The 17593-nt window shown below is 36.7% G+C and overlaps 4 protein-coding genes across 7 annotated transcripts; 2 read left to right on the top strand and 2 right to left on the bottom strand.

The window, feature by feature from the left end:
* LOC104744790 (probable protein phosphatase 2C 35) lies at positions 961-2823 on the bottom strand. The gene is made up of 2 exons (XM_010465895.1): positions 1306-2823; positions 961-1192 (listed from the first exon to the last, which is right to left on the bottom strand). The coding sequence occupies exons 1-2, from the start codon at positions 2212-2214 to the stop codon at positions 1061-1063; spliced, it is 1041 nt and encodes a 346-aa protein (XP_010464197.1). The 5' UTR covers positions 2215-2823; the 3' UTR covers positions 961-1060.
* LOC104744789 (probable galacturonosyltransferase-like 4) lies at positions 3810-5538 on the top strand. The gene has a single exon (XM_010465894.1). The coding sequence runs from the start codon at positions 4169-4171 to the stop codon at positions 5222-5224; it is 1056 nt and encodes a 351-aa protein (XP_010464196.1). The 5' UTR covers positions 3810-4168; the 3' UTR covers positions 5225-5538.
* On the top strand, positions 6050-9958 carry LOC104744788 (protein FAR1-RELATED SEQUENCE 7). 4 transcript variants are annotated; one of them, XM_010465892.2, is made up of 3 exons: positions 6050-6375; positions 6892-9214; positions 9627-9958. In XM_010465892.2, exons 1-2 carry the CDS (start codon positions 6362-6364, stop codon positions 9203-9205), a joined length of 2328 nt encoding a protein of 775 aa, XP_010464194.1. In that variant the 5' UTR covers positions 6050-6361; the 3' UTR covers positions 9206-9214; positions 9627-9958. The 4 variants fall into 4 exon arrangements, with proteins under 4 accessions (XP_010464194.1, XP_010464192.1, XP_010464195.1 ...); XM_010465890.2 differs by having other exon boundaries at positions 6892-9219; XM_010465893.2 differs by lacking the exon at positions 9627-9958 and having other exon boundaries at positions 6897-9416.
* Positions 14307-15803, bottom strand: LOC104744787 (F-box/kelch-repeat protein At3g06240-like). The gene has a single exon (XM_010465888.2). It carries the CDS (start codon positions 15771-15773, stop codon positions 14487-14489), a length of 1287 nt encoding a protein of 428 aa, XP_010464190.1. The 5' UTR covers positions 15774-15803; the 3' UTR covers positions 14307-14486.

Raw genomic sequence — 17593 nt, 5'->3', positions numbered from 1 at the left:
GAGGATGATGAGTTAGCTGATGAAACCGAGAGATCATGGAGAAGTAAAGGTAAAGAAGCTGAGAAGAAGACGATAAAGGAGAGAGAGAGTGAGAGACTAGATGAATTGTTGGAGAAATGTAACTTAGTACAGAATAGCATAGCCGAGAAGCTCTGTATTTACTTCTGATTTGTTTCATTCAACCCTTTGTTTAGTGATTGTTGTAGCATGTCAGTTTTTGTCAAAATACGTGTCATCAGTTCGCAGTCGTTGGCTCCCCCATACGCAAATTTTGGCGCGTGAAACTACAACGAGCGCGTGAAACTAAAAATTCTTAGGCGCTATTTATAGTTACATTACTAAATTTGTAACATGATGAAAAATTTATGTCTAAACCCCTAAACGGCTAAACCCCATAGATACGGTCCCTCTGGATCCAACCTCTCGGAGGTACTCTTCACCACCCTGCCATGTTTCATCAACTCTGTCGCGCAGCACAGTCCATCTCTTCACATCTTCACAGTTCAAGGTGACAACATGGTGAGTTTCTCCTTGCCACACCAGGGGAATACACAAAAGTCTTCTTCTTCTTGTTCTCCTGTGACAGTAATCTTATTAAATAGGCCAAAAGGCCCGCATTTACCCTACCAATTTTGATCCACGGCGACACTGCTTTAGATTGGTCATATATGAAGGAATTGCTATAGAGAGTCTCATGTCTTTGTAAACAGTATTTCTTGTTTCTTTCTGTTGTTTTCCTTTAAATCTAAAGGCAATTAGTTGATGATTTCTAGTAAATCATCGGCGGGCTTTTTCAATAATGTTTTTTCATTCTATAATTTGGAAAAAAACAAAACAAACATGAAAAACTTGTCTGTGTCGTCAATATCTTATTCTCAGCAACAAGCAACGTTTTAAAGCAAATAGCGTAGTAAACACGTCATTTACTCTTGGTAAGAGAAGCTCATATACGAAACCGAGAGAGAGAAAGCATTACTTTAAACATCTGCTATATAGAAGGAATCTGTGACAATACAGTACAGAATCAAACAAAGGGGCAAATAGGAATTTGAATCATTCATTAAGACAGCTTTTTAATCTGTACAATGATAATTGTGATATCATCTGTCCTATTCTCATGTTCCAACCACAGTTTGTACGATTCTGCTGCCGCTGCAGCACATCCATCGCGCGGATCAGCGTATCTCCCCACCTGCAAAACATCATTCCCAACCACATTCAGACCACAACACAACTATTAAAAACATGATTCTACATAAAAACATATTTTGAGGTCTCCAAAGGGTTTTTGTTGTTAATTCTTACCATATCAACAACAGCTTGGCTTGGAAGAAACTCGAAAATCCCATCGCTAGCAACAACGAAAAACAAATGGTTAGGCGAAAGATGAACCATTGACACTTCTGGTTCCGCAGTAACTCCAATGCTCTCAGCTGTAAAATCTCCAACACTCCTTGTGAAAGCAGTTCCCGGATACATCCCGTTTTGTACCCAAAGTCTCGGCGGATCCCCTCCTTCGCTCTCTTCGTTAGCCCATGTCTGTATATTCGGATCTTTCAATCCTTCCACTTGATCAACACTCAGCACTCTAGCTCCACACGCTTTCACCCTCTCGCATTCATCTTTCCTAAAAGGCGTTTGATCATAAGACAAATCCTCTGCTAAAATCCTGTTCCTGTCTTTAACAGCAAGAACCGCCCTCGAATCCCCTACATTAGCAACATAAATCTTATCCCCAACAACAAGAACCGTAATGGCAGTAGTACCACTCATCGAATCATCGATTTCACTATCGTGTAACTCCTCATTCACCCTTAAAAACGCAGACTTGTAAGCTTTCTCTGGATCCTCAAGCAGAGTTGGGTCTTCAGACAACATTTCAACAACCCTCTCCTTGACGAAATTGGAACACTGCGTACCGAACACGCCGTGACCATCAAACACACCGAAGAAATGAACATTTGGGTTACCTTGAAGCTCGGTTTTGATGCAGTAAGTGTCTTGATTCTCTTTATCAGGTGAATCAGGGTAATAGCCTCGCTGAGATAACACAGAGTAAACCATGTCGAAATTAGGAGAAGGAACGTGAATAGATCCAAGAGGTTTCTGATCTTTCCCTTTGACAACACCATTGGCTCCAACAGGTCCACGAGAATCTCCATCTGATGATGACGATGGGTACCGGCTACAACATTTGCATTGAACACAACCCATAACGCACAAGAACACCAAAAAAAAACAGAATTCTAAAAAAAAATCGCAACTTTTTTTATCTTTTTAGCTCGGAGGGGTTAGAACAAGAAATCTCCAGGGTTTTGCAGATGTCATCGTGTTAAACGCGGCAAGGAAAGAAGCAAAGGGGGAAAGAAGAGATTCACACCTAAAGTTAGAATCTTTTTGAGATGGAGAAAACAGAGGAAGAGGAAGAAGGGAAAAGTTCGTAACTTTATCTTGTTGGGGATGGTTTTGTGTTCGAATTCTTCTTTCTTACACCTTCGTGGTCTTCCTCAAACCACCCTCAAAAGGGTTATTTCGTCAACAACCCTTTTAAGAGAAAGCGTCAAAAAAATTTTGAGAGAAACCCTAAAAAGTGCAGAAGCAGAGATGAATTTTGTTCGAAAAGAAACAAGAATGATGAAGATGAAGAAGATAGATAGAGAGAGAGAGATGAATGTGGTGGGTTTGGTGGATCCGACGGATGATGGAGTACACGGGTGGGTTTGGCCTCTCTGCCACAGCCGCGCACGAATTCCCAAATCAAACCAAAAAAACTCTTTTTTTGACAAAATCGATGAATATTATTTTCTCTTTTTTTCTTTTTTCCCCGAGAGAGACAGAGAGATGAGATTATTCAACTTTTCTCGTTTGTTTTACCCCCGTAACGGGTCGGGTTTCTCGACCCGATCAATAATAAACCTAACGGGCCTGACGTCTTATTGGGCCCTAACTAGTTCGGCACATTTCTTCTTGGGATTTTTTGTTTTCTTTCATTCATAAGAACAAATGAGCAAATTGATTAAAACTGATTTCTTAATTCTCAACTAATAAAACTATAACATCTCTCTAATATATAACATGGTGAGTCCAAAAAATTCACAGTGCAACATTGAAGTAGAGAAATAAATCTTGTAGCAGAAAGATTCGATTTGCGATTTCTATTTTTTGTCTTATCTGCAAATGTCTATTATTGGTGAAAGAATAAGTTCCAAGTCCTAACTCAAATTTTTCTATTTGTCGCAATGACGAGTCTTACGTATACAACTGGCGTTTACCAAACATCGTATCTTTGTCGTTTTTGGAAAAGCCAACTCACATTATCAGTAATTGAATGCACTTTTTTTTGTAATCGAAAGATCTTCTCTGGTCCATAAATTATAATTTATTCTTGCACACGTATTCTTCTTAATAGCTCTTCTTCACATGACTACTACGGTTTTGTTATGTCATGTCCAAAGTCATTGCTTACACATTGCAGTAGACCAGTTCAGTGTCCGTTTTATCTGTAATGAACCAAGTGTATACTAAATTATGGATATATGCAGAGACACTAGTTAAGCTTTTCACCACTAAGACGCTGAATATGTCCGATCCATACAACATTCAACTCTCTAACTTTGAAATGCATAAGAATATTTGTTGTTTGTGATAAAAAGTTTGTTATTCTATTTTTGGTACCAATTTCTTTTTTTTTCAAAAGTTTTCAGCCGGCGCATTGAACTAAAAAGGATATGACAGCAAAGCAAATAGATCAGTACAATCTTGTCCTAAAAATAAGCCATAATTTTTTTTTTTTTGTCCAAGAAAAAACATATACCAGTTTGCTAAGAATCTAAGGAAGAAGAAACAAAATCTAAAAATTATCTCCGGTTTCATTGGGACAAAAACAGACTTGTCTTGTTCCTATTTCATAGGAAATTTAGGATTCTTTTGAGACAAAGATTGTGTGGGAGAAACAGTCCGAAGTTCAATCTCTTCCCTACATTTCGACTGCTAATAAAACAAGCCTCTCCCCAAACCCTTTATTCTAGCCCCCTCCCTAAACAAATGGCTCTATTAACTAATTCATCTCTTTAACTTGTAATGATAAACCCTTTTTTTTAATAAAAAATAAAAAATAAAAAAAGTGAAAAAAATAATAAAAGAGTTCACCTGAGAAATTAGGTTCAGGATGGCCTCAAGGAGCCTCTCCTATACACAACTCCTAGGCCTCCTGTCCTTTATCCTCCTCCTCTTGGTCACAACCACAATGGCGGTTCGTGTTGGAGTCATTCTTCATAAACCCTCTGCTCCAACTCTCCCTGTTTTCAGAGAAGCCCCAGCTTTTAGAAACGGTGATCAATGCGGAACCCTTGAGGCTGATCAAATCCATATCGCCATGACTCTCGACACAAACTACCTCCGTGGGACAATGGCAGCCGTTTTGTCTCTCCTTCAGCATTCAACTTGTCCTGAAAACCTCTCTTTTCATTTCCTCTCCCTCCCTCATTTCGAAAACGACCTCTTCACCAGCATCAAATCGACCTTTCCTTACCTCAACTTCAAGATTTATCAGTTCGATCCAAACCTCGTCCGCAGCAAAATCTCTAAATCCATCAGGCAAGCCCTCGACCAGCCGCTGAACTACGCGAGAATCTACCTCGCGGACATCATCCCTAGCACCGTAGACCGTATCATCTACCTAGACTCTGACCTCGTTGTGGTAGACGACATAGAGAAGCTCTGGCATGTGGAGATGGAAGGTAAAGTCGTGGCAGCTCCCGAGTACTGCCACGCAAACTTCACGTACTATTTCACAAAAGCCTTCTGGTCAGACCCGGTGCTTGTGAAAGTACTCGAAGGGAAACGCCCGTGTTACTTCAACACAGGGGTGATGGTAGTTGATGTAAACAAATGGAGGAAAGGATCATACACACAGAAGGTAGAAGAGTGGATGACGATTCAAAAGCAAAAGAGAATATACCATTTGGGATCACTACCTCCGTTTCTGCTCATATTCGCCGGTGATATAAAAGCGGTTAACCATAGATGGAACCAGCACGGTCTCGGAGGTGATAATTTCGAAGGAAGATGTAGAACGTTGCATCCTGGTCCAATAAGTCTTCTTCATTGGAGCGGGAAAGGGAAGCCATGGTTGAGACTAGATTCAAGAAAGCCTTGTATCGTTGATCATCTATGGGCACCATATGATCTATACCGTTCATCAAGACATTCATTAGAAGAGTAGAGGGCAAAAAGACAACAAAACACATTTTAAAACCATGGCACATAAATAGGAGAGGAGAAGATACAACAACAAAGCAGGGGTTTTTAGCGACGAGGCAAAAAAATGTTCATTACGAGTGAAAGAAAGTGTAATGTTAACACAATACATTGTGCATTTGAGAGCTCAGTGTGTGTTTCAACACAAGAGATGGTATTATCATCATTTTTTTCTTCTTCACTCTCTTTGATTCAACCTTTAGAATATTCCGCGTGTAATGTACATAGGTACCCAAAACAAAATTGGAGGATTCAATTCATTTTTTGTTCAATTCAAAATCTTTCTAGTATTATCTGATACTACTAAAAAAACAGAGCATCGAATCATCTAAATTGTTTAGAAATCATCGAAATTTCGAAACTTTATCACAAAAACAAATCGATCAAACACAGAAACAAGCTACACCGTTTCGAATTCCGGATACAGAGAGTGATCGAAGTCAGCGTAGCCAATATTTACCAGGATAGGGCGATATAGAGACGTCTCGCTCTGCTCTGCTCTGGTCGGGTTTTGGAGAGAAGAAGATACTGTTCGGACGAAACAGAGATTCCCTGATCGTCCGGTTCGATTTGTATCCTCCGGGGATAGTAAATGTGTTTCCTTTTTGTTAAATCTGTTAAAAAAGGTGACTTTTTTATTTTGTTAATGAGAATGAGTTGGAGACAAATGGTGGTGGTACCATGTCCTTTGGAAAGTTAATTTAATTTGTTTTGTGTAATCTTTTTAAGTAATCAAATCGCTTTGTTTATTATTTACATCAAAATCTTAAATATTTGGTCAATTGACGGATAAAAAAGGAAGCTTTTTTGCTTTGCTTGCTTCTTCTCTCTCCCTCTCTCTCTCTCTCCTCTCTGTATCTGTGTCTATCTATCTTCTTCTTCTTCGTTTCAATCCCTAAATTGTGTATCTTCTTCGTTGCAAATCACCTCTACAAGGATAATGGTGACGGTCAAGAATTGAGACTCGTTATAAGTGAAGTCTAATTAATCGCCACACCAAACCATTTGAACCCTTCCGAGCTCTGTCTCGCAATCTCCGTCGTTATTAAAGAAAAGGGTTTTGCTGCTTCTCTCTGTTTCGGTGGTCTCTCTGTTTGCTTCGATGGACATGGAGAGGTAATCTTTGGAATAAACAAATCCATTTTGCTAATTTGTGTTTCGTTATGTTTTTTTATAATCTCTCTTCTCTGTTTCCTTGGAATTTTATTTCTTCTTCTGGTGTTGTTTGCTTGCAATTGGATTAGATGTGAGGGTTTTGATTAATATGCACTTCCCTGCTTTTGTTTGATTCTCTATTCTCATTGTTTCTTCTTTTAAAGTTTTCCATTTTAGCGATTTTTGTTACATAAGAAGTAAGAAACTAAGAATGTGTAAAAATGATTTAGAGATCTAAGCTTAATGGGATGAGATCAGATAGTAGTGTCTTCCAATCCAATTCAGTATTAATCTGTATCAGTTTTGTATTTACTGTTTCTGTGTCTGTGTCCAACATTTATTACTTCTCATTTCAATTTATTCACATGGCACTGAAGGCTAATAATTGTTCCTAGAATAACGTCTAGTTTAGGTTTTAGCATCATTGACATTAGTTGGATAGTAGATAACTGTCGTTTACTTTTTGGTTTGATGCAGTGCAGATACTGAGCCTAACAACATGGTTGTCAAAGCTTACCCATTAGGTATGCGGATTATGAATAACAATGGCATTGGTGAAGATGAAGGAGACTCTGGAGTTGAACCGTATATTGGACTAGAGTTTGACACTGCAGAGGAAGCAAGGGACTACTACAATTCTTATGCTACGAGGACTGGTTTTAAGGTTAGGACGGGTCAGTTGTATAGATCGAGGACCGATGGAACAGTTTCTTCGAGGAGGTTTGTTTGCTCTAAGGAAGGTTTTCAGCTTAATTCAAGAACCGGGTGTCCTGCGTTTATCAGAGTGCAGCGACGAGATACTGGCAAATGGGTTCTTGATCAGATTCAGAAAGAGCATAACCATGAGCTTGGAGGTCATGTAGAGGAGACTACTCCTCGTCCTTCAGTGCAACAGAGAGCACCGACTCCCACGAAGCTAGGCATATCGGTTCCACATAGACCCAAGATGAAAGTTGTTGATGAGGCTGATAAAGGAAGGTCATGCCCTTCTGGTGTGATCTCTTTTAAGCGCTTCAAAGGAGCTGAAGAGAGTGATGTGCAAACGCAGCCCAAGGCTACTGAACCCTATGCAGGGTTGGAGTTCAGCTCAGCTAATGAAGCTTGCCAGTTTTATCAAGCGTATGCAGAAGTTGTAGGTTTTAGAGTTCGGATAGGTCAGTTGTTTCGATCAAAAGTCGACGGATCGATTACATCAAGAAGATTTGTCTGTTCAAAAGAAGGGTTTCAGCATCCTTCGAGAATGGGCTGTGGAGCTTACATGAGGATCAAAAGACAAGACTCTGGAGGTTGGATAGTGGATCGTCTCAATAAAGATCATAATCATGAGCTTGAACCGGGAAAGAAGAATGCTGGTATGAAAAAGATAACAGAAGATGTGACAGGAGGGTTGGATTCTGTGGATCTTATTGAACTAAACGACTTCAGCAATCACATCAGTAAAGCCAGAGAAAACACCATAGGAAAGGAATGGTATCCATTGCTTTTTGATTACTTTCAGTCAAAACAGGCAGAAGACATGGGATTCTTTTACGCCGTCGAGCTTGATAGTAATGGAAGCTGCATGAGCATCTTTTGGGCAGATAGCAGATCAAGATTTGCCTGCAGCCAGTTTGGTGATGCTGTTGTTTTTGATACTTCATATAGAAAAGGAGAATACTCTGTTCCGTTTGCTATGTTTATTGGTTTTAATCACCATAGGCAACCCGTGCTTCTCGGGGGTGCCTTAGTTGCTGATGAATCTAAAGAGGCTTTCTCATGGTTGTTTCAGACATGGCTTCGTGCCATGTCAGGGCGTCGTCCCAGATCTATTGTAGCTGATCAAGACTTGCCTATCCAACAAGCTGTGGCTCAAGTCTTTCCCGGGGCACATCACCGGTTCTCAGCGTGGCAAATAAGGTCTAAAGAACGAGAGAATCTCAGGTCATTCCCGAATGAATTCAAGTACGAGTACGAGAAATGTTTATACCAGTCGCAGACAACGGTCGAGTTTGACACTATGTGGAGTGCTTTGGTAAACAAGTACGGCCTTAGGGATAACATGTGGCTCAGAGAAATATATGAAAAACGAGAGAATTGGGTACCGGCATATCTAAGAGCCAGTTTCTTTGGTGGAATCCCTGTAAACGGCACCTTCGAGCCATTTTACGGAACTTCTCTTAATTCTCTAACGTCTCTCAGGGAGTTCATCTCGCGGTATGAGCAAGGACTAGAGCAGCGCCGTGAAGAGGAACGCAAAGAGGATTTCAATTCTTATAACTTGCAGCCGTTTCTACAAACGAAAGAACCCGTTGAAGAACAATGCAGAAGGTTGTACACGCTCACCATTTTCAGAATTTTCCAGAGCGAGCTTGCTCAATCTTATAATTACCTTGGTTTAAAGACCTATGAGGAAGGAGCTATCAGCAGGTTTCTGGTGAGGAAATGTGGGAACGAGAATGAGAAGCACGCGGTGACTTTCAGTGCATCGAATCTCAATGCAAGCTGCAGTTGTCAGATGTTTGAGTACGAAGGGCTTCTGTGCAGACATATCTTGAAAGTGTTCAACCTCTTAGACATTCGAGAACTCCCATCTCGATATATACTGCATCGGTGGACCAAAAACGCGGAGTTTGGGTTTGTACGCGATGTAGAATCAGGCGTGACTTCTCAGGACCTTAAGGCCTTGATGATCTGGAGCCTGAGGGAAGCAGCTTCGAAGTATATAGAGTTTGGGACATCTTCTCTGGAGAAGTATAAGCTTGCATATGAGATCATGCGTGAGGGTGGGAAGAAACTGTGTTGGCAGAGATGAGGAAACCAAGTAAGGTCATTGTCCTGATTCTCTTAAATTTGTTTCTCGAGTTTATAATCTGAATATCGAAATCTTCAAAAGCTTGTGTCGTGGTCCTTCTCAGTTTCTTTCATTTGGGTTGTGTTGTTGCCTCATCGGCTGCAGACTTCTCCCTCTGTTATGCCTCCTTATGAATTAACACTGTTTCATTTATGTCTGAGCTCTTGGATCATTTTTGCCATTATATTCAGTTTATAGTTCAGCAGTTAATGACACTCGGGCTTAATATTGTATAAAGGATTGATCCTGAGTCCTGACAGATGCAGTATAAAATTGCTTTAGTGAGACAACTTAATTTGGTAGAAAGGTTGAATATTTTCTACCTAACCAGTCGACATACACATAGACAACTTCATTCAAGACTTCATTTCCTCTGTTACAGATTGAAAAACCAAGAAGACGATGAAGCCTTACTTTATTAGAGATGATGGAATTCGGGCCGCCAATGTAAATCCTAACCCTTCTGTTAACTTAAAATCATCAGACAAGGAGGTGGCAGTGGAGTGGTCGTCGAAGTGGTGTGGCCAATTGTATTCATTGATAAAATCGGTGGGTTTAGTGACCACATGTATGTTCGTTCTCGTGTTTTGTTCACGTTTTGTTTCCTTAAAAAATCCTAGGAAAGTGAATAACCTACCAACTTAGAATTTTTGGAAGATTTGGACATTTTGGAAGTTCTTTTTTTTTTAACAACAAGAGAACGACATTTTGGAAGTTCATACATATGAATCTAGTAGAAACTTAGGACGTTTGATAAGCAAAAAAATGACGATGAAGCCTTTATTATGTTGTGTATATATTATATATCATATAAAAAACAACAAATTAAAAAAAAAATATAAGAACAAGAGATTAAAGAACCTAACTAATTATCGGTGTGTGTGATTAGGTAATACACTGAGTTAAAAAAAAATTGGGGAAAAAAAGAAAAAGAAAAAGCAAAATATATGGGAAGGGCAAGAAAATAAAAGAATATATGAAACTTAACTACATGACATCGTCGTGTATGCGGTATATTTGGCGTCGCAATATTCGTCCATCAGCCATATCTAGATACGCCGATCGAAGCTTAAGAACATTTTGATTTTGGACTTGAAGCGTTGTTGAGACCGAGCTGATCCATGAGCAGTGACGATCGTGACTATGTGTATTGAAAAGGGCATTTGCCGAGCCACAAAAGACAAAATAGTAAAAAAATTGTAATGCCATATAGTAAAAAATTGTAATGCCATATTTTTTAGTTAGGTTATGTATTTTAGTTTGAAAATGTGTTTACATTTTTTTCTAAAAAAATTATGATATTCTGTTTGTTATTAGTTCTTCTTATTTCATATTTTTAAAAATTTTATTTGTATTAATAGAGTATTATATAATGTATTAAATGTTTGAAAGTAAAATGAAAAATCACATGAAAGTTGAAAATTTGTATCTAAATTTTATACGAAAATATATTTTTAATGAACTAACAAAATGCTAACGTGACAATAAAAATAGATGATATCATTTCTGAGAGTCTATATTATGTGTTATAAAACACTACAAGAGATTTATTAGATAACGTCAGTTTATTAACGTCACTTCAATAAACAATGTAAAGATTAAAAAAAAGAAGGAATTTAACATTGTTAATTAAACTGAAGTAAACAAACCAACGGTAAGGTATGAACTTATTTCTAGAGAAAGCTTCGTGTAAATATGATAAAAATTAGGTCAATAAATCGAGATCTCAAAACTGTGTTGATTCAATTCTGGGACGCAAATTTTTTAAGTCAGTTATAAACTGTAGTTAAGTTAAATTAAAACCGACTTTAAAAGCTTTTTTTTGTAGTGAAAACACATACGTAAAAATATTTTACTTATGTTTTATTCATATTTTACATATGTTTTTTCTTATTTTTTGTTAATATTTGCTTAACATTTTAAAGAACCAAAAAATAACTAATTTGTTGCTATATATAAATAATCACACCTATAATTTATATTTATATAAAATTTTATGTAAACTATAATGTATTAAACAATCAAACAATCTATATATATAGATGATTTGATCATAGTCACAAAATAGTATAAATAAATAAATAATTAAAAATACATATCATCTACGTATTGTATGAATAACCATTGTATTATATTGTTTTAACATTTTTTAATAACAAATTGCCATATATTTGTATTCGTCTTAAACCTATATGAACCTAAGCAGGGGGCACTGTCCATCAGTGTTTGTCATGATCTGAGTCAAGTTCAGAATGTAGAGCCCTTCGGTCACTGTAGTAGGAAACTCACCGTACCGGAGCAGTAGCTGATGAATATCCATCGTATCAAGCCAACCGTTTCTAGAAGTTTGAGGAAGTTGCACGATATCTTGAAAAAAAAAAAAAGAAAAACAATATAATTGTTGATAGACGAGAAGAAGAGAATAGTAACTATAAAGTTGTATAACTCTGTGTAATTAAAATTTATTGGACATTTACCTTCGTTTGCGTTTGCGTGAGCAAAATTCTGCAAATTATTCATCGTCATCTTGCAAAACAATATTGTTGTAAATTTGTAATTAATTAAGAACTAAAATGTGTTTTGGTAAGAACTAGTGGTGTTTTGTAAATGTGTTTGTAAGAATGATATGATGTGATTTTTCCTCTGTGTTGTAGCATTATTTATACCCATTACGATGCGCGTTCTTGCTTCAATATAGATCAGCTTGCATGTCTTTATCAACTTTTCAATATAAGTCAAAAGTTTGTCATTCTTTTTTTTTTTTGGTGTGAGAAAAGTTTGTCATTCTTACATCTATGATCTATTCACCATCCTCTATGCACTAATGTAATTATTAGACCAAATTAGAATGCCGTGTTTGTTTTACGCTTCCTTTTTTCTTATCGTTGCTGTAAATTCTTACCTTTTTTTTTCCGTCCATAGCATCAACTTCATCAAGTTGTTAGTATTTAGTAATGCTTTCTACTTATATATTTTGGTAGGTTGTTGAATCCTCTCGCTATGCGCACTAAGCTCATCAAAATCATCAATTCCACGAACTTGCCAATGCTTTTTTTCTGTGTTTGTGCCATTCCTTCGTTGTCTTTAGCGTGAATTAATCTGTACGTAATCCCTGGTCTGAATCAAACTTGAACCAGCGTCAAACCAGATTTTGATCAAGCAAATCAGGCACGTACGCTTGCTGGAAAACATAGTCACCTGAAAAGATTTTCTTTACACTAGCTAGGGCTTTTGCTTTATCATTGTTTTCAACAAGAAGATATCTATATATATCATTTTCTTGCGACCCAAGTCATCTGTAGATTAAAAAGCCACCTTGCTGAAAACATTGTCACCTTAGGGACAATGTAATTAAAAGTCACTAGGTAAATCATTATCGAGTTCTCACTATCTATCGTATTGAACTTTTTGCAGCATGACTTTCAAGAACAACATTACATATATAAACAGAGAACTAAACGATCTAAGATGGATATATAATCTTTAACAAACAAAAAGGAAGTAACGAAAAGTTAGGAGAGGCAGAAGCGAATTAAGGAGAAAGAAACTTCAACTTTCATTGACCAACCATTCGTTAATTATATAATAAACCTAGCAAAGGCTTTAGATTAAACTAGATTTAAGACAATTTAATTTGTTATCTCATCACGCAGTAGTCATTGGTTTTTTGAACTTAACAACAACGCACTGATGGGAATGTTTTGTTGTCTTTTGGAGAAAGCAGACTTGCTCGGCTCTCTTTGCCATAAGAGCTAGGTGATACGAGGCTCTCTACGTATGTATCGGCCTCGAATCCAACACCTTCCTTGAACCCGCGAATTTTGATTCTCCTCGATGCATCAGTCTTGCGGTTGTACACGACCATGAACTCCGTCTGGAGCGTCACGTAATACGTATTCTTCTATGGGAGATTTAGGTAATCAACATCCAACGAGAATAGATTATACGAAGACACGATGATTTTCCGGTGGTTCGTTCGTTCGTTCGTTCTAGGTGACTCTTCACGAACCCCGGATCCGACGATAAAGAGTAAAACTGCTTCGACACGCACCTGAATCGCCCGATCGATTTCGCCGGTAATCGGAGAATGATTTCCGTGATTATATTAAGAGGAAGATCGAGAGATTCACGTGAAGCTTCTTCCCCGCCGACGTCATCTACTCTTTTCGCCGCCTCCATTGTCGCTTTTATGAAACGTTGCTCGTCTGTTACTCTTTTTACTTGTGCGTGACATGAAACCCTAAGGTTTTTGAATGGCATATCAGATTTTATATGAGAATTTGGCTTAATTATGCAAAATCCACTTAGCTGATGAATTTTACCAATTCTAGGAATCCAAAAACCCACATTTTGTGGATCTTTAGAAAAATATTNTTTTTTTTTTTTTTTTTTTTTTTTTTTCCTAATATAAAAACTATAATATATTCAATAAAACCTTTTTTTAAAGAATAATTATATATAAAAACCAAAAACTAATTAATTTACCATTCAAATTTTTGCAAAAACTAAAAGCCAACGGTCTTGAATGTTTACTAGATTTTAAGTAGTTTTTGGATTTTGGTTCTTTGAAAGTGTATTTTTTACCATTCAAGATTTTCAAAAATAGATTCACTTAAATTTAGAGAAACTAGTTTTTGGGTGGTTTCTTTAAATTTAAAAGAGAAACTAAAAACCATAATTTGTGGTTTTTGTAAAAAATAATTATTTTCAACGAGAACATTTTTTATTTTTGAGTTTTTTTTATTTTTTATTTTTTATTTTTTATTTATTAATTTTAATTTCAACAGTAAATACGAAAAACCAAGAAATCAAAAACCAAAATTGAAAATCTAAAATCTAAAATCTAAAAACCAAAAACCATCTAAAACTAATTACCCTATTCATGGCCAAAAACTAACAACCATTTAAAAACTACAAAACATTTAGGCAAATTTTCTTAAAAAACGATTGGACCCGGGTCATATTCGGTTTTCTCAAAAAACACTTTAGTCCCAATTTCCCGGTTTAATAGTCAGACCGGAGAGTTACGTTTTTTAACCTTTAATCTTCTTAATAACAAAAGTACTGAATACTCTCCACTGATTTAGAATTTAGATACAACTATGTGTATGTAACTATGTACACTCAATTTGCCACTCCGCAGTATTATTAGTTTTAGTCTATGGATGATACATATTACAATGAGAATACTTATATTTGTGTTTCTGAACTAAAACAATGCTCATATGAATGTTATCGGTTATTATATCCCATAAGAGTTTGGTGATATGAGGCTCTCTAGGTATGTATTAGCCTCGAACCCGTCGCTGAGCTTAACACCTCGAATTCCAAGAACACTCGATGCATCAGTCTCAAAGTTGTACAACACCATGCCTCCATCAAGCTCCAGAAGAACCTCTTCATCGTTCTTAGTCGAACACAGAGGTTTCATCGACCTAAACAACCAGCTGATCCGGATTCTGCTCCATGATTTAGCTTCACCGTACTCATGCATCACCCATAAGTCATCGTGCTCCTCGTAGCAACTATTGACAACACACAAACATCCGTTGAGACTACCGACCACGAAGTTTCTAAACCTATGTTGACAATCCTCAGCTTCATCAGGCAATGTCATCTCTCTAAACTCCTCTGTTCGAAGATCAAATGCTACGACCACTCTTTGGTTACCGCTACTCTCTGTGAACACCCAGTGAATCGCACCGCTGAAATGCACACCTGACGTGTAGAAACCATCGTTGTGCTCATAATTCAAACTGCAGATCCTTCTCCATGAGTCTGCTTTCAAAGAATACACACTAGCATCGAGAACCTCGTCACTACTAGCAACAAGCTTCACCACTTTGTAATCTTCAGTGAGATCATCGAAACCAAATCCATAACTTTGGAAATTATCTATTCCGTATCGTATAGTTTCAGGTAATCTCTTGGAATCACCAGTGGTTGGATTATACAAGAAAACAACACCTTCACCAGGAGAGATACACACTAAACCATAGGAAGATCCAACGATCTCAACCCAGTTTCTTCTATAAGGTTTCACATTCAGCGTAAGCATCACACGACGATCATCTTCCATATGATCCCTAACGTAACTCCTAATCATCTCAGAGAAAAGGCTCGCATCGTCCTTAAGCGGATAATTGAGTTCCGTAGCAGCTAAATCCCTAGTTCCTTCACATCCAATCGAATCGAAATCTAACGAGTAGAGATTATGTGAAGATACGATAAGCTTGCGGTGGAGAGATCGTACGGATTCGTTTCGGAGGATTAGATCGAGATGACTCTTCGCGAACCTAGGATTCGACGATAAAGAGCAAAAGAGCTTTGACACGCACCTGAATCGCCCGACCGATTTGGCCGGTAATCGGAGAAGAATTTCTGTGATGATCTCCGGAGGAAGAACGAGGGATTCTGGTGAAGCTTTTCTGCTGGTTTTTTCTTCTCCGTCGCCGTCGTCATCTTCTTTCCGTCTTCCTCTCTTCGTCGCCTCCATTATCGCTTCCCACAGCAACTGGATCGCTTTCATCGTTTGCGTCTGGTAGCTCTCTGCTATGACCCGGAAATCTTAATTTAACCCGGTACACACTGGATCCGGGTCTAATTTCGGTTTTAATTTTAACTTCCAATTTCCCGGTTAAATAGCCAAACCGAGTTCTTGAGCTAACTCTATTTGTTCTCTTAAAATTAAGATACAGTGAATCAATTTGTTCTGATTTAATTTGACTTAAAATATCCAATCCAATTTTTTTTTTTAGAACAGTAATCCACTTTCTAATTTTTTATCCTAAATTTTTCCTAAGAGTGTTAATGCGTAGGAGTGCACTCTTTGGACACTCTCATAATATATAATTAATAATATTTTTGATAAATATATGTATTTTTGTTCATGTTAAAATATATGTTGTATTTTTAAATATATTGTAAGGTTTGAAATCGAAAAAATAAGCCAAACATTTTGAAAGTATTGTTTATGTTGGTTCATGATAATGCTTAATTACATATATTAATTTATCAATTAGAAACTTAATATATTTATATACAAACTTAAAGTTCAAACTCTAAAATTATTAATTTATTCATTATATTAATTTATTCATTATATTAATAATATATTAATTTATTAATTTATTCATTATATACAAACGTAAAGTTCATTATTAAATATAAATATTGTAATATATTTAAAATTATTTATCTTATCATATCACATAAATTTAAACTCTAAAAATGATAACTTTACTATAAAAAGAGATAATACTGTTTAATGTTATTAATTTACTAGTTTTATTACTAACATTTTAAAATTAAAATATATGTATATTTTGCAATAAAATAAATAACAATTAAATTTTAAAAAATTTAAAGTGAAAATAGAACTAAAAGAATATGGTTTTGTTTTAAAAAGAAATAGAATATAAATAAAAATGCGACGAGGAAATTCGTGTGGTTATAAATATAGTATACTACCAAGATGAAGTATACCATCAAATTATAGTTGTGGCTTGCTCAGAGTAATCTGAAGCTAGGAGGACTGAGAGAAAAAGTAGGATAATACTGACAGGAGGACGAAACAACTTCATAGCAGCCACTCTCTCATATAGAGGAACATCAAGTAGAGTCTGCAAAAGGCTCTCTGGAGTAAGCCGATGGATCTGGATTCTAGAGAACTTCTTGAGAAAAGGAAACAGAAATCAATTGACAGCGTGATGAGCTAGGGAATTCAGAGAGATGAAAACAGAATCGCAGAGAGATGAAAACAAAATCAGCGAATGATGAAAACTATAAAGGGGTTACTTACGCAACAATGAGATTAAGTTCCTCCGGAGCTGTGAAGTTTCCTATGCAAGAGTGGGTGATAGAGGTTGGCTTTTGAGCCGTAACGACATAGTTCCACTCGCTCATCGTCTTCTTCGTTCAGAAATTAGGGTTTTTGGTTTCTACATTAAGGAGTGAGCGAGCGAAAGAGAGTGAATGTGCGATTTCTTCGCTAATTTAAAATACACCATTTTAATTTTAAATTCCAATAACCCGGTTAAATAATCAAACCGAGGTATTGAGCTAACTCTATTTGTTCTCTTAAAATTAAGATACAATGAGTCAATTTGTTCTGATTTAATTTGACTTAAAGCATCCGATCCAATTTTTTTTTAGAACAGTTCTCCACTTCTAATTTTCGATCCTAAATTTTTTCTAAGAGTGTTAATGCGTAGGAGTGCACTCTTTGGACACTCTCATAATATATAATTAATAATATTTTTGATAAATATGTATTTTTGTTCATGTTAAAATATATGTTGTATTTTTAAATATATTGTAAGGTTTGAAATCAAAAAAATAAGCCAAACA

This window comes from Camelina sativa, chromosome 15 (assembly GCF_000633955.1).
Source record: "Camelina sativa cultivar DH55 chromosome 15, Cs, whole genome shotgun sequence".
NCBI classification, from domain to species: Eukaryota; Viridiplantae; Streptophyta; class Magnoliopsida; order Brassicales; family Brassicaceae; genus Camelina; species Camelina sativa.
This window is presented reverse-complemented; position numbering and strand designations above follow the sequence as displayed.